This window comes from Anas platyrhynchos, chromosome 2 (assembly GCF_047663525.1).
Source record: "Anas platyrhynchos isolate ZD024472 breed Pekin duck chromosome 2, IASCAAS_PekinDuck_T2T, whole genome shotgun sequence".
NCBI classification, from domain to species: Eukaryota; Metazoa; Chordata; class Aves; order Anseriformes; family Anatidae; genus Anas; species Anas platyrhynchos.
This window is the reverse complement of record NC_092588.1, coordinates 88,713,150-88,726,767: the sequence shown is the minus strand read 5'-3', so window position 1 is coordinate 88,726,767 and position 13,618 is coordinate 88,713,150. Positions and strand designations below refer to the sequence as shown.

The 13,618-nt window shown below is 39.8% G+C and overlaps 1 protein-coding gene across 3 annotated transcripts; it reads left to right on the top strand.

Moving 5' to 3' along the window:
• Nucleotides 1–390: 390 nt before the first annotated feature.
• OTULIN (OTU deubiquitinase with linear linkage specificity) lies at nucleotides 391–12,832 on the top strand. Of its 3 annotated transcripts, none has more exons than XM_027451627.3 (8): nucleotides 391–496; nucleotides 1,190–1,513; nucleotides 4,121–4,197; nucleotides 5,024–5,118; nucleotides 6,311–6,454; nucleotides 8,190–8,315; nucleotides 9,621–9,890; nucleotides 11,177–12,832. In XM_027451627.3, the coding sequence occupies exons 2-8, from the start codon at nucleotides 1,212–1,214 to the stop codon at nucleotides 11,369–11,371; spliced, it is 1,209 nt and encodes a 402-aa protein (XP_027307428.1). In that variant the 5' UTR covers nucleotides 391–496; nucleotides 1,190–1,211; the 3' UTR covers nucleotides 11,372–12,832. The 3 variants fall into 3 exon arrangements, with proteins under 3 accessions (XP_027307428.1, XP_038031576.2, XP_038031577.1); XM_038175648.2 differs by lacking the exon at nucleotides 391–496 and adding an exon at nucleotides 646–861; XM_038175649.2 differs by lacking the exon at nucleotides 391–496 and adding an exon at nucleotides 651–861 and having other exon boundaries at nucleotides 1,194–1,513.
• The last annotated feature ends 786 nt before the right edge of the window (nucleotides 12,833–13,618 follow it).

Here is a 13,618-nt window from a genome sequence, read left to right as displayed (position 1 = left end):
TCCTCATTTCAAGGTGGAGTCCCTCCAAAATGCTCACTTAAATAGACTTTTTTCTACCAAAGGCGGTCCTTTTGGGACCCAGGAGTTGGACTCGATGATCCTTTCAGTTTCTTTCCAACTTGGGATATTCTATGAATCTATGATTTTTCTACCTTTTTATTGTTCTGAATATTTCTTGTTTTTAATAGTATTGGGTATACTTAACCGAGTAACAGGTATTGTAACTTTGATTGCCCCGCAGTGTGCTAAGGCCAAGGATTTCTGATACTGTACGGCTTTGTTTGAGATAGGGTCATTAAAAACACACCCTGACACCAAGGTTTAGGCTTGAATCAATGTTTATTTATTTATTTATTTATGCTCTGGAGGAGGTGCTTCCTGCCTCTGACAGACTCCACATGACGGCTGTTATCTGTGCACCACCTTTACAGTGCTGGCATTTCACAGGGGGCATCTGACAACTTGGAACGCAGCCCCCCCAGTGTATTTAAAAGCTGTAAGGGAAGGTTCACGCAAATCCTTTCACTTCGCGTGACAGCAAGCCTTTATTTGGCGCTTTTTTGGGAGGGGAGGAAGCCCTACTCGGCCCGTGAGGGACGGAATCCCAGCATGGCCCCCCTCCTCCCTCACGGGGCCGCGGCCATCTTGGCGGCCGGGCGCCCCGCATGACGCCGCTCCAGCGGCGCCGGCCCCGAAGATGGCGGCGGCCGGGGCGGGAGCGGCGGCGGAGGGGGGCAGGAGCCGGGGCAGGCGGCGGCGGCCGCTGTAGGCGGGCGGTGGGGTCGCGGCCGGCCCCGCGGCCATGAGCGGCGGGCGGGGGGCCGCCTCCGGCCCTCCGCGGGGCTCCGGGGCGCCGGGAAGGTGAGGGGGGGGCGGCCGATGGCGGCGGGGAGGGAGGGGCGTGAGGGCGCGGGGAAGGGGAGGCGGTGTGGGGGCTGCGAGCTGGGCGCGGAAGGAGTTAAATAAAGTATTTTATTTAAGGATAAAGGGCTTTTAAGTGAAGAGGGGAATTTGGAAATAGCTCGGGTGCTGTTACCAAGTTATTCTGGATTTTGTTCCCCTTTTGAGATAATATAAGCAATCTCTGAATGCTCAGAGCGTAAGTTAACTATTCAAATATCGCAACTTTCTTAAAACGCGTGTTTTTGTTCCACGGTGAGAAATTGACGTGTGTCTGCGTTCCCCAAAGCCAGGATAGCTCCCAGGGGTGGATGGCAGCGCCCCGCAGCCGTGCAGCCGGGGCGGAGCAGCCGCAGGTGGCCGGGCGCGGCGGGGGAGCTGCGGGGAGAGCCCTGGAGCCGCCTGGAGAGCCCGGCCCGGCAAACGCGGCTGCTGGGCAGAAAGGGCGGTCTGCGGGGGAAAGGAGAAGAGAGTCTGCACGCAGAGGCACCGGGGGACCTGAGGAGATAAGTAGGACTGCATCGCTTGCAACAGAGGAGGATGCTTCAAGAAATTGTGAAATGTATTTACCTGCCTATTGTCATCCTGCAGCAATGGAGATATCTCTGGACAGGTGAGGATTTTTTAATATGGAATCTTTTTCCCATAAAAAAAAAAAAAAAGGGAATTATGAAATTCTGCTAAGAAATGCACTTTCACGCATTCCAATGAGTTGGTGTAATCAGTCTAAATGTCAAATCTTGACATGGCTTTTTTAATCCTATTTCTTTAACTACTGCTTGTTTTCTGTAATAGCAAAGACTGTATCTTGGCCCTGTTGTTTCACTTAATATGTTTATAGCTTTATTCAGAAGTCAAACTGTTTTTCCAAGTCTCTTGCCTTACAAGAAATAAGGCTGAAGTCAAAGATGTATGTTTATTCCAAACTTATTTCATTCTAATTTTTTCATTTTTTTTTTCATTCAATAGTTCTTTTCCATCTGTTATTTTCACTATTGTCAAATATTGTGATGATTAATGGGAAAGGGTTTAGTTCCTGTGTTCTTGGTTCCACAGGTTTGCTTACCTGAATAATCACTAGGCTAGAACGATGCAAAGATGCGCGCCCTTCTCTGAAATGAAAGTGTCTGTGCAGATGGATTGCACCTCTTAGCTACCTTGATTTCACAACAGCTCAGATAAATTGCAGTGCTTTGTTTATGCTGGGTGTTAGCTGTCAAGTAAACTGCTAATGTTATTATGTTATCAACTCCCAGAAAGAAAACACTAACATCTGCAGGAGGAAATATCACACTGCTAATTTTACATCAAACTTCTTTGACCTCAGTTGACCGAGATGACCACTATTTTCTTTTAGTAATCTAAATTTCTATTCAAGACTGTATCCCAAAGCAATGCTCCCCCCAGTCCCATTGGATCCCTTCTAGAAGCAGGCTTGTGCTCAGAAGATGAGGCTGCTGTGTTATATTTTAAATATTTCATACTGCATTTAGCCTGTGTATAAGCTAGGCTAGGGATCACTCTTGTTGCTGGGTAACAAGTTCTTATTTTTTAATTTGTATTTACAAGGTTTATCAAATGTTCGTGAAACTCTTCACAAGCATTGTTGGCCCTGAATTTCTGGTTGGAAATGAGATCTGGTGTAGAAATTAAGGTTTGTCCAATACCACACTATTACAAGGATAAGGACTTTGGATATGCATCTCTGAGACTTCTCAGCAGATAGTGGTCTCTAATGGGGGACTACATCTATTGTTTCTGTTTTTAAGTTATAGTTTTTTAGTATTGTTACACATCAGATTTCAAGCAGCTATTTGAGCGTCCAGGAGACCCAGCTTGAAAGTTGAAGGTTGGAAATTTGAGTAAAAACTAAACTGCACCTTCACAGGACTGCACTGTAGGTGACAGTTTCCTGGTATCAACCTGTATTTGTCTTTATGTTGAACATTTGTCTTGTTCTCAAGGGAAATATATGCAAATGGGATAGGAATATTACTTTTTTTTTTCCCTTCATAAGAAAGCTAATTTGGAAATAAAGAAAATGAAATGCAGAGCCATGATTTACCAATGTATTATTTAAAATTTAATGAGAGTAACTTATCACCTGGCTACACACAGCCTGTCCTTGTGGTTTTCCTAACTGCTTGCCCTCCTTCCGTTGTGTAAAATGAGGCAGGGTCACTGCCTTTATTTCTTTTTTGTCTTTTGCAGGCAAACTGGGGTTTTGAGTAACATGTTAGAAATCACCAGTAGTAGTGGGCATCGAATAATAATCTTACACTTTTTTTGTACATGTACTTTCTCCAAAATACAAGCTTTCAATATAACCTTCTCCTGTTAGTGGTAAGTCTAAATGAATTAGTAATATGTTTGGTGATATACTTTTTTCCAAGTATTTTAGCTGTGAAGAAACTTATTTTCAAAAGCTTATTAGGTGTTATTATTATCCAATCAAGTTTAGAGGAGTGTGTGACTTACTGTCTTTTTTTCTTGAATGCTGCATGAGCCTCCATTCCTTACAGTGATGGTCACACCTCAGATTTGAGATCTCTTCTTGATAACACTGGATTGTGCACAGAAACCATGTGCTTTCAGGCCATCTTTTCCTCCTTTGTGGTTGTAACTTGAGTTCTGAATGTGTGCATATAGGTTCACATGGAGACTCTTAACTCTTAAGACAGCATACTTCGACCAAAAAGCAAAAGCTCATATTATGGCAGAAATGTTTGTCTGGTTGTGAATTTTGTTTCAAGTTGGCACCATTCAAACCAGCTGAAGATAGCCGGCTGCTGTTTATCGTGATGTTCTGATGCCTAATAACGAGCAGAATATGCAAGTTGTTCAGCCCCTGTGGAATAGAGATATAAAGCTCTTGTGGGTAATATGTTTTTAGTTGCATGCACAGGTTGCAGTATTTGTGTATACAGATTAATAGAGCATTTTGGCTTTTATTGTTTGCTAACTTATAAAAAGTACAATTATAAAGGGGCTTTAGCATTCTTGTTGTCTCCATAGAACCAGCAGAAGAGGAATTCCAATAGTTTCATTACTACTATTGGTGTCATAAATAAGAGTCTTATGCAAATGTGTAAGAAGGAAATCAAATGAAATTGATATAGTACTTGGAGAAAGACATAAGTGTTTGCCTGTGCTGATAAAAAGGGGTAAGTTACTACAAGATTTGTGCTGTTACGTGATGTATGTGTCAATTTTATTGTAGTGAGGAGGACATGTATCGCGATGCAGAAGAAATAGAGAGAGAGAAAATACTACTTGGTTGCAAGACAAGTTCTTCAGGTATGTTTGAACTTTGTGTGGTGTTTCAATTACAGCATTACAATTAACTAGCACTAATTTGTAACGATTCAAGACCTTCATTTCCAATGATTTTTGTGCATGAATGTCTCTGCAATAGAAGTTACTTATTGTGACTGATTACATTGTACACTTTTAATTCACAAAAATATCACTTTTACGCAAATCTAGTTGTTCTTTGCATATTTTTTCTTTGTTTCTATTGTTACTTTACGAGAGAATGTGAATCCATTGGAAAGTGCTGATACAGCCTATGTTATGACTGTTGTGTTTAAGAACTACTGATTTATAGACATTATAGAAGCATCTGTTGCTGGGCACCCCTGATAACCTTACTCCTATTTGTTTCGGAGCAAAGGCTGTTGGGATTCCAAGAAAACCATATTTTTTTCTTCCCAGTATGTTCAGAAAGACCTGTTGTCTTTCTGCCTTATAGCTTGGCTTCTGAAAGAAGAGAAACTTCGGCTGAACGTTTTTTCTCTGATTTCTCTGCAAAGATAATGAAGAGTACCTTATTAATTTATCTCTTTGTCAGTTAATATTTTTGGAAGACAGGAGCAGAGTGTTCTCTGTGTTGTTGAACTAAGTCCTTATTTTTGTTCACTTGTCATTCTCGGAGCAAATGGCTTTTCTGGCTACAATACTAATAGCTACATAGTAGTTATATGTTAGGCTGCCAGTCTCTTTGTGCACCAAGGTGACTTTAAGGGGATAGCATGTATTTAGAAGTGTAAGTCATATTGCTTTTTCTATGTTGTTCTGTTTCACAGATCTCCTCAGTGTAATCTTGCATATTCTATATTGACAGAATATAAACCAAGTGTTGCACCCGAAATGGATATCATGGAGTATTGCAGAAAAGAATGGAGAGGAAATACACCAGTAGCGAAAAGGATGAGAAAAGTATAAGTTATACGTTCTTATTTTTATTGGGCTTATTGTTTGTATTTCTATGTTCCATAGATTGTTTCCTCTCCGAAAGACATTTAAAACAGAAAATGCAATAGCAATATTTTTCAATGTCTAGTCATAGAAGTGGCTAACAACTGGAAGATGGTTCATACTTGTTCAAAATGTATTTTTGGCAAGGATACTCATGGTAATATTAAAATAAAAATCCTAGACTGTTCTCCATTACGGTTTTCAACTTAAATTTGGTTTATTGACATGAAATGGTAATCACAAGGACTATTGAGATGGCAGAGCAGCTGGCCAATTTTTTTTTTCAGAAGGAAAGTAACTGAAGTAGGTGAATGACTTCGTTTTTAAGATGGGGAGCTGATGAGGATCAGGCTTTTTCTTTTAATTTTTCCTTAATCTTTTTTTCTGTAAGTTTTGGACACCTGTAAATTTGAGCTAGGATGTTATAAAATAAAGAAGACCGGTTTCAGTGTTCTTTGCTTTGTTTGAAAGGGTGTTGGGTGAGGAACTTAGTGGTATGTATGAATTTACCTGAAATACTTTATGTAAATCAAAATATCCATGTGTCATCTTCAAGAGGTTAGTAAGAATAGAGATGTAGAGCTCTGGATCTTAAATGAGCTGTAGAGACACATTGAGCTTCAGAATTTGCATTTCAGTGTTGCGCCCTGTTACACATGTATGTCTGGGAACAGCAGGGAGGGGACAAATGTGCTGAGACACGTCAAGGTATTTCAGTATAAACACACATTTTCCCTAAGGCTAGAGCAAGCTACGTGTGACATGCATTGGGTAAAACGGCGTAAACTACTGCTGAAACGTCTTGTAAGCATGCTGTGTTTTTAGGTTTACATTCTCATGTGGATTTTATTTGAAACCTAAGTAGGCTAGCTGCCCACATCTCAAAGATGCTTCTGCAGTGTAGTCAAAGAAATGCCACAACCAATTATCTATTTCAGTTTCATTGGTTTCTTGTTTGTTATTCAGCAGAACTATGAAAGTATTTTTTCAAAGCATAGTTTGATATACAAGCATATGAACTTTCAAAGCATATCGTTTTCATTTGGATGTTACTACTCTAATACATTTTATGATACCAGTGCCTTGAAATATCCTGGTACCTTGAAATGTTTTATTGATGCTTTCATGTTATTTGGATTTTGTGTTTTCATAGGGATATGAAGCAGTTGCTCAGAAATTTGCGTCAATAAGGAGAGTACGTGGTGATAATTATTGTGCTCTCAGAGCAACTCTGTTCCAGGCACTAAGTCAAGCTACTCAGCTACCAACCTGGCTGCAGAGTGAGGATTTTACTAAGGTATGTGTCAAACAGATCAGACGGTAGGGATTGTTTGGTTTAGCCTGTTGGATAAATTTAACGTTTTATTTCCCTGTTACATGCTCACTCCTTAATATTGCTTAAACTAACAAGTGGTAGTGTTCAGTTGTGTTGTAGATTTATAGCAATAGCTTCAACCTGGAATTGAGTCCAGGTCAACGTAGTTTCCAAGGTATAATGAATGAATGTTATTATGCTGACTGTAATGTAACTTGTCTGTCTTTATTTTGATTTCTTCTTAGTGCATATAATATGGCAGTGAAAGGTTTCCCCTAAAACACCTGGCAATAAAAAAATTACAGAGAACTTATTCTAAGCACATCTGGAAAAACATCTTTTTAAAATTGCCATCTATTTTTGTATGCTGTAGATGTTTTCTCTAGAAATTGGATTAACAAATTGGATACTGCAGGCTTTTCAGAATGTGTGCAACCTGTGTCTTAAATGTTAGTTAATGTACGTATGTGAGCAACTCCAATCTGACATGAAGAATAGTCCTTCTGGAGCACTGATGGGTAAACACAGTGTGTTTTGTTAAGACTAGAAGAAAAATATTATAAAAATTGTCTTGTGTCAACAAAGTCTGTTGGTGCTAATTGAATATGGAAGAAATATGTAAGAAACTGCCTATATGAAAGCGGCCTGCTTCAGGGGAGTAAGTTGCCAGTTACCAGGTTGCTGCTAGAAATACAAATGATGAACCTCTGGCACACTCGGTTGTAGGCCAGTGTTCAAGATCAAATGGTAATATTCTTATCACCTTTCTGTATAACTCTGTGCCATTTTAAAATTTCTTACTCTGATCATTATCTTTACAAAAACGTCTGATGTTTAATTACTGACAAAAATATTTCTGTGAAATGTTTCATACTGCAGCAGTACATCGTAAAAAGTTTTCCACAGCCAGTGTATCCTTCAAGAGGAGCGTAAAAGCTCTTAGGTGAGCCGGTGTAGTATGTGAGCAGTACAAAAAATTGTTCTGAGGCTAAAGTATGATTTTATTCATCAACTAATCATAGAATATCTGAGTTGGAAGGGACCTACAAGGATCCTTAAGTCCAACTCCTGGGTCCCCAAAGGACCACCAAAAATAAATAAATAAATAAAAATCAGACCATGTGTTCAAGAGTGTTGTCCAAAAGCTTCTTGAACTCTGACAAGCTCAGTGCTGTGACCACGTCCCCGGGGAGCCATCTTCAGGTTGTTCTCTTCCTTACAAGAAACTTTGTGTTCTAATTATGTTCCCTGAAAAAAACAAAACAAAACACAGCTCTCATGTTCTGGACTACGTAGTTCACACTTCACAAAGAATTCTGGTTTATCTGGTGGATGTTACCATCTCTTTAACCTCTTCTGCTGTTGGTTCAGGGAAACTTTCAGACACAGTCACTGTTTTTTTGCAGTTGGAATTTAAAAACCAACAAACCTTGAGTAACTTCAGGTGATAGATTTTTTTTTCTGTTGCTTATGTATTGGTTAGATGAGGGAACAGTAAGCAGTTGACCAGTATTGTGACCATTAGCCAGCAAGTATTATCCAGCCAGTTGTGTTCAGTTGTGGTAATAGCATCACATCTATTCAGGAAAACATAAAACCGATCATTTTAAGCTGAAAAATATCTTCTATCATATCTACACCTATATATTCATGTGTAAGGTGGTATTTCTTTCAAGATTTTTTGACTTAAACTGCCTTTTCTTTTGTCTACTTCCAGCTTCCTGAGAACTTGTTGAGCAAATATGACTGGATCAAGCAGTGGCAGCTAAAACAGAAACTAGGCAGGAAGATGGGAGAAATAAGTGATGAAATAAAAGAATATTTAATGCTACTAAGGAAAAAGGTTGGAAAAGTATTTGTTTGTGGTCACTTGCAAATAAGAAAAATGATTGTGTTGATAGTAGTATATTACTTACCCACAGTTTGCCCCTTTCCCTGGCCTTCTGAAACTCTGGAATCTATGTAAAACTCTTCAGTTATTCATATTTGAGTGTTTATGCATATTCTCATTTTCAAATACTTTTAAAGAATATTTTGTAGGCTACATCCAAGCAGGTTGGAATTAAATGCAGTTTCGGATTAACAAGCACAGGTAGCCAAGAAATATACAGCCTCTCTCAGAACAGGGAGGAAAATATGATAAACCTTGTGGATTGAGATAAGAACAAGGAGATCTCTCGTCAGCTGCTGTCATGGGCAAAACAGACTCAGCATGGGGAAAATTAACTTCTTGCAATTAACAATTAAAAATGGACTAGAGCAATGAGAACTAAAACCACCTTATTCCTATCCACCTCTTCAACCTTCCAACCTGAGTGGCACAGGGGGAACAGGGAATGGGGGCTGTGGTCAGTCCCTGATGCTTTGTCACCTCCACAGTCCCTCCCTGCCCCTGCTCCCCGTGGGGTTCCTCCCATGGGATGCCGTCCTTCCACAACTGAGCCTGCAGGGGCTGCCCACAGGCAGCAGCTCTTCAAGCACTGCTCCCACACGGCTCCGTACCACGGGGTGTCCCTCCTGCACAGACCTAGAGATCTGCATGGCTTTTTCTCACTCTCTTCCAGCTGCTGTTGCCCAGCAGGATTTTTTCTTTTTTCAACCTGCGCTCCCAGAGGCCCACCCAGCATCGCTCAGTGGCTCAGTTCTGGTGAGCAGCAGGTCCCTTTTGGAGCTGGCTCTGATTTGACCTGGGGCAGCTGCTGGGCTCTGCCCACAGAGGCCACCCCTGTAGCTCCCCACGGCCAAAACCTTGCCACATAAACCCAACACGAAAATATGCATTCTGAATAACTGAAATGTAAAGAGTATGAAAAACTGTAGGATTTATGACAGGAAACAAAGACCCTGTTGCCTTTCTCTTTTGAAAATGTATTTTGCCACCTTGTAACAATTTCCAACCTCCCCATGTTTTGCTCTTGTGAAGGACTAACACAAAAACAGACTAACCCAGCTTGACCTTGACAGAGCTACACCTGTGGGAATACTCTAGGATGTTTTTTAAAAAGATACAGAGCCTTTTTCAAATTAAATTCTGAGTGCGTATGCTCAATATCTGACGATTCACAAGTGGCTTTTTGCAGCTCCTGCACAGTGATGGCTATTGATACATGTTGTGTTTGTGTGTTTGTTTGTTTGTTTGTTTTTACAGTGGAAGTATATAAGCGAAATCAAGGGTCCTATTGAGAAACAAGAAGCATGTGATAAATTGTTTAAAAATGAAGAGGAGGAGTACAGTCTGTATGAAGCTCTGAAATTTTTGATGCTTAACACAGCCATTGAGTTATACAATGATGATAAAAATGGAAGGAGAGTTCCTGTTTTCTCATGGTTACTGTTTGCACGGGATACATCCAGCAACCCTTGTCAGTTAATGCATAATCACTTGAACCAAATAGGTCACAGCGGAGGCCTCGAGCAAGTAAGGAGAGATTGTTTTTACAGTGTTATTTTTCTGCTTGGAATTTTCAGTGGTTTAAGAAATTGTCCAGCTTTTGTTAGTCTGATCTTTCATTAGAGAAAAAGTATAGTAGAACTTTTTGCTTGTACAAAAAGTCTGTAAAGGTCTTTTAAATGCTGATTCTTTTGTGCCCAATGATGCTTGGGTAACATCATTCTTTGGAAGTATGATATTCTATTCATAGTAGCAATTGTCTTAGTCTCTTAATTGTTAATTTAGCTTTTTAAAAATATGATAAAAGCTAATGCTCAAGTGATGAAGACTGTGTGCAGTACATAGACATGCTGGTTCTGATGAACTAATGGCACTAATGCCTCGTATGTTGCAGAAGTGATATGCATATCACAAAAGCACCCCAGAACAAAACCTAGCAGTTAATGAGATGAATAGTCTTTAAGACTGTAGAAACATCCATTTTAAAAATCTACGTGATACAGCAATTAAACTCAGTAGCTTAAAAACACTAAGAGCATGGGAGCATTATGTTTGGTTTATGTTTATTGGCTTAAAACTCTGGTAACCCTGTCATAGATGAGACAGGTTGCTACTACTGTTGAATTAGCTGATGACTTGCAAAGATGAAACTGCGGTGACTTTTTCAGCAGTGATGTTTTTGCTGTCCAGTTTGGTCTGTAAGTAATGTTGTGGAATTCCATGCTGACTAAGCTTAGATATTTTGGTAATATTTTTTGTTGTAAATTGTTATTTAGGACAGGGTATGCTTGTCACTGTAGTAGAGAAGATAGAGGAAGAAGCTGGAAAAGTCTTCTGAACTCCTCTTGATATCTACAGGCTTTGTAAGGACTTTCCATCTGCTGTTTATTGGCTAGAAATTCAGAGTACCCACAGAGAGGGAAAGGGTTGTTGCCTGAAGCCGGTCCTTGTCTGCTTTAGTGACTTAATGGGATGCGTATGCCTATGAGAGACTGTCTTTCCTTCCTGCTCACGGCAGCAGGGAAATGGGATTCTCTGTATAAACCAGTGTTTCCTAAGGATTTGTATCTTACTGTGACAATTTTGCATCTGAAGAGCTCTATGTTAAAGGCACTGTCATAGAGCTATCTATGCAGCAAGTTATGAATGGCTTTAACGATCAAGATACTGAACTCGAGGTGCTCACATACAGGCATTCACGTTTCTCATATTTTAAAATGATACCCAATCAGTATTAGTATTTTTTTATAAGGAATATCTTGTAAATCCATGTTTGGTTTGACACGCTGTGTTTCTGCTTTTTTCCAATGTAGGTGGAAATGTTTCTCCTCGCCTATGCTCTGCAGTACACCATCCAAGTGTATCGGCTGTATAAGTATGGTACGGATGAGTTCATCACACTTTATCCCAATGACCCAGAGGAGGACTGGCCTGTGGTGACTCTCATAACTGAAGATGACAGACACTATAATATTCCAGTCAGAATGTGCCAAGAAACTAAGTTATAAGGAAGAGATTTTTAGCAGACACACCTGTGCTTATTGAGGTTTCTAGTGCTGTTTTGAAACAGGATGGTGATGAAATCTGTGTTGTTAAATCTGCAACAACTTGAAACCCTTGTTTTAGAAGTTTACATCTGAACTAAAATATCAAACAGATTCCATTCTAAGAATAAATGAGTAAAAATTTTGGAAGCATGGCTTGCTACCAAAAAAAAAAAAGTAAAAATATGGAAACTTCAGCAATCTGTTTTTTTTTTTTTTTATTATATTTTTATTTTATTTTGAAGGGCTTACTCTGAATAGAAATGCAAAAGCTATAGACTTCTTTCTTTTAAGAAGATGCGTGAGGCTTTGTAGTAGGCGATGAGCTGACTTCTGCTCTCTGAAGTAATGAGGAACTTTTCTAGACGCTTAAATTCATCAATAAGCTGACAGTGTCCTGACTGATTTTTGTGGTGCTGCGCAGAAGCAATTTGTGTAAAACTTGGGTCTCAGGAAGCAGTGTAATTCTTTTGCAGTTTGAATTTTACATCTACCATGGTTTTCATGCCATAAGAGAGATGCTTATTTGAAGTTTCCTAATGCTTTGGAGTTTTTTCCAGATATGAATATTGCATTTAGAAGCCAGACATTTGTTGCACTGAAAATGAAGGGCTCTTCTGTTTTAGCCCCTAGAGAGGATCGTGGCAGTGGGACTTGATGATAAAGCAGTATAGACCCTGTTTGTTAACAGGTGATGAATTCAAAATCGACACAGAATTCTGTCCTCGGTTACAATAGCTGACAGGAGGTGACCACCACGTGCCCACTAACTTCCGTGTCTGTTAATGTTACTGTTTCTGTAATGTTAAGCTTTACTGGTAACTGCTGTGGAGGACATAAAGGTTTTAATTCACAAAGGCAGTGCTGTATGTGGAAGTAAATTTATGGTGTGACCTCTGCTTGCTGGAGGAGCAGGTAGGAGGTTCTGTGTTTCTGCTTTCTGTTCAGAATTCTTTCAGCTGAAAGAATACAGAATGTGTCGTGTGCTGCCGTACCTAAAAGTAAATAAATACAACTTTCGCCTTAAACTGGAAATATGCCCTACAGATGATTCTCGTACTACAAGCGTGAGGTTGATGAAATGCCAGTCGTACACAGATCACCTGGCTTCTTTTGGAAGGTCTTATATAAAAGGGATAAGTTTACAAAAGCTGCTTTTTATTCAACTATTCTGGAGGAACCGATATGCAAAACTTCAAAATCTTCTGGTTCTACTGAAAATTGATGTATTAATTTTTATTTATTGTGAAAGATAATGAGAATGTGTATTCACTGCATTCTCAAGTGTTATTTAGGTGCATCTTAATGTGGTCTGTCATGTACTTGGTGTTGGTTGTACTTCGCATTGCAAAGCAACTAGCCTGGTCTGTTCCAGAAAAGTTTCTGGGAGCTACAAGAAAAGCAAAATAAATTCATCTGGCAGTATCTTGCTTGTTTCTTTCATGCCCTGTTTTTGTCCTTAGCTTTTTATCTTTGAGTTTTTAATTTTGAAGTCCTCTTTCTGATTATTTACATTTTGAAAGCTGTAGAACGTAGTGATACATGTAATTACAAGCAATTATTGGCTTGCTGCTTGCTTATGGATAGACGAGGAAAAAAAACCCACAACCTGTTATCCAAGTAACACTGAAGGGGGAAATTAAAGTAGCTTTTCTAACTTAATAAACTGGTAAGATAGTTACATTTCTGATTTAAATAACGGAAATAATCTAAGTCTTGGTGTCTTTTAATTGTCACATTTTTAACATCAAAATTAATCAACTGCACCATTCTCTGCAAACACATCCTTGTCATACAGCTGGATCAGTATGATGCGCAAGGCTTTTTAAGAGCTGGATTTGCAGATGTTATGTACGTAAACAATTCACATAGCTGGCCTGAACATTGACCCAAGAACTGCAGGAGCGAGCACAAGGTATGTGTACACTGTATCTTATGCCGCTACTGCGGAAATTAGATAACAAACACTAGAAAAGCAGTTGCTTTATATTTTCCATGCATATTTTAGGAATAAATAATACATTTGTACCACAGTGCTATCAGCGTGCCACAGGAAGCAGTCCAGATGATCTTGAGGTTTGCTCTGCTTTGCGTTGTACCCGTGGGGACCCCTGGCTGTGGACAGAGCTGTACCGAAATGGAGCTGCAGTGTGCAGGACAGCGCAGCGGAGGCTTGGTGCAGCTCTGAGGAGCTGGTGCTGAAACCAGCCT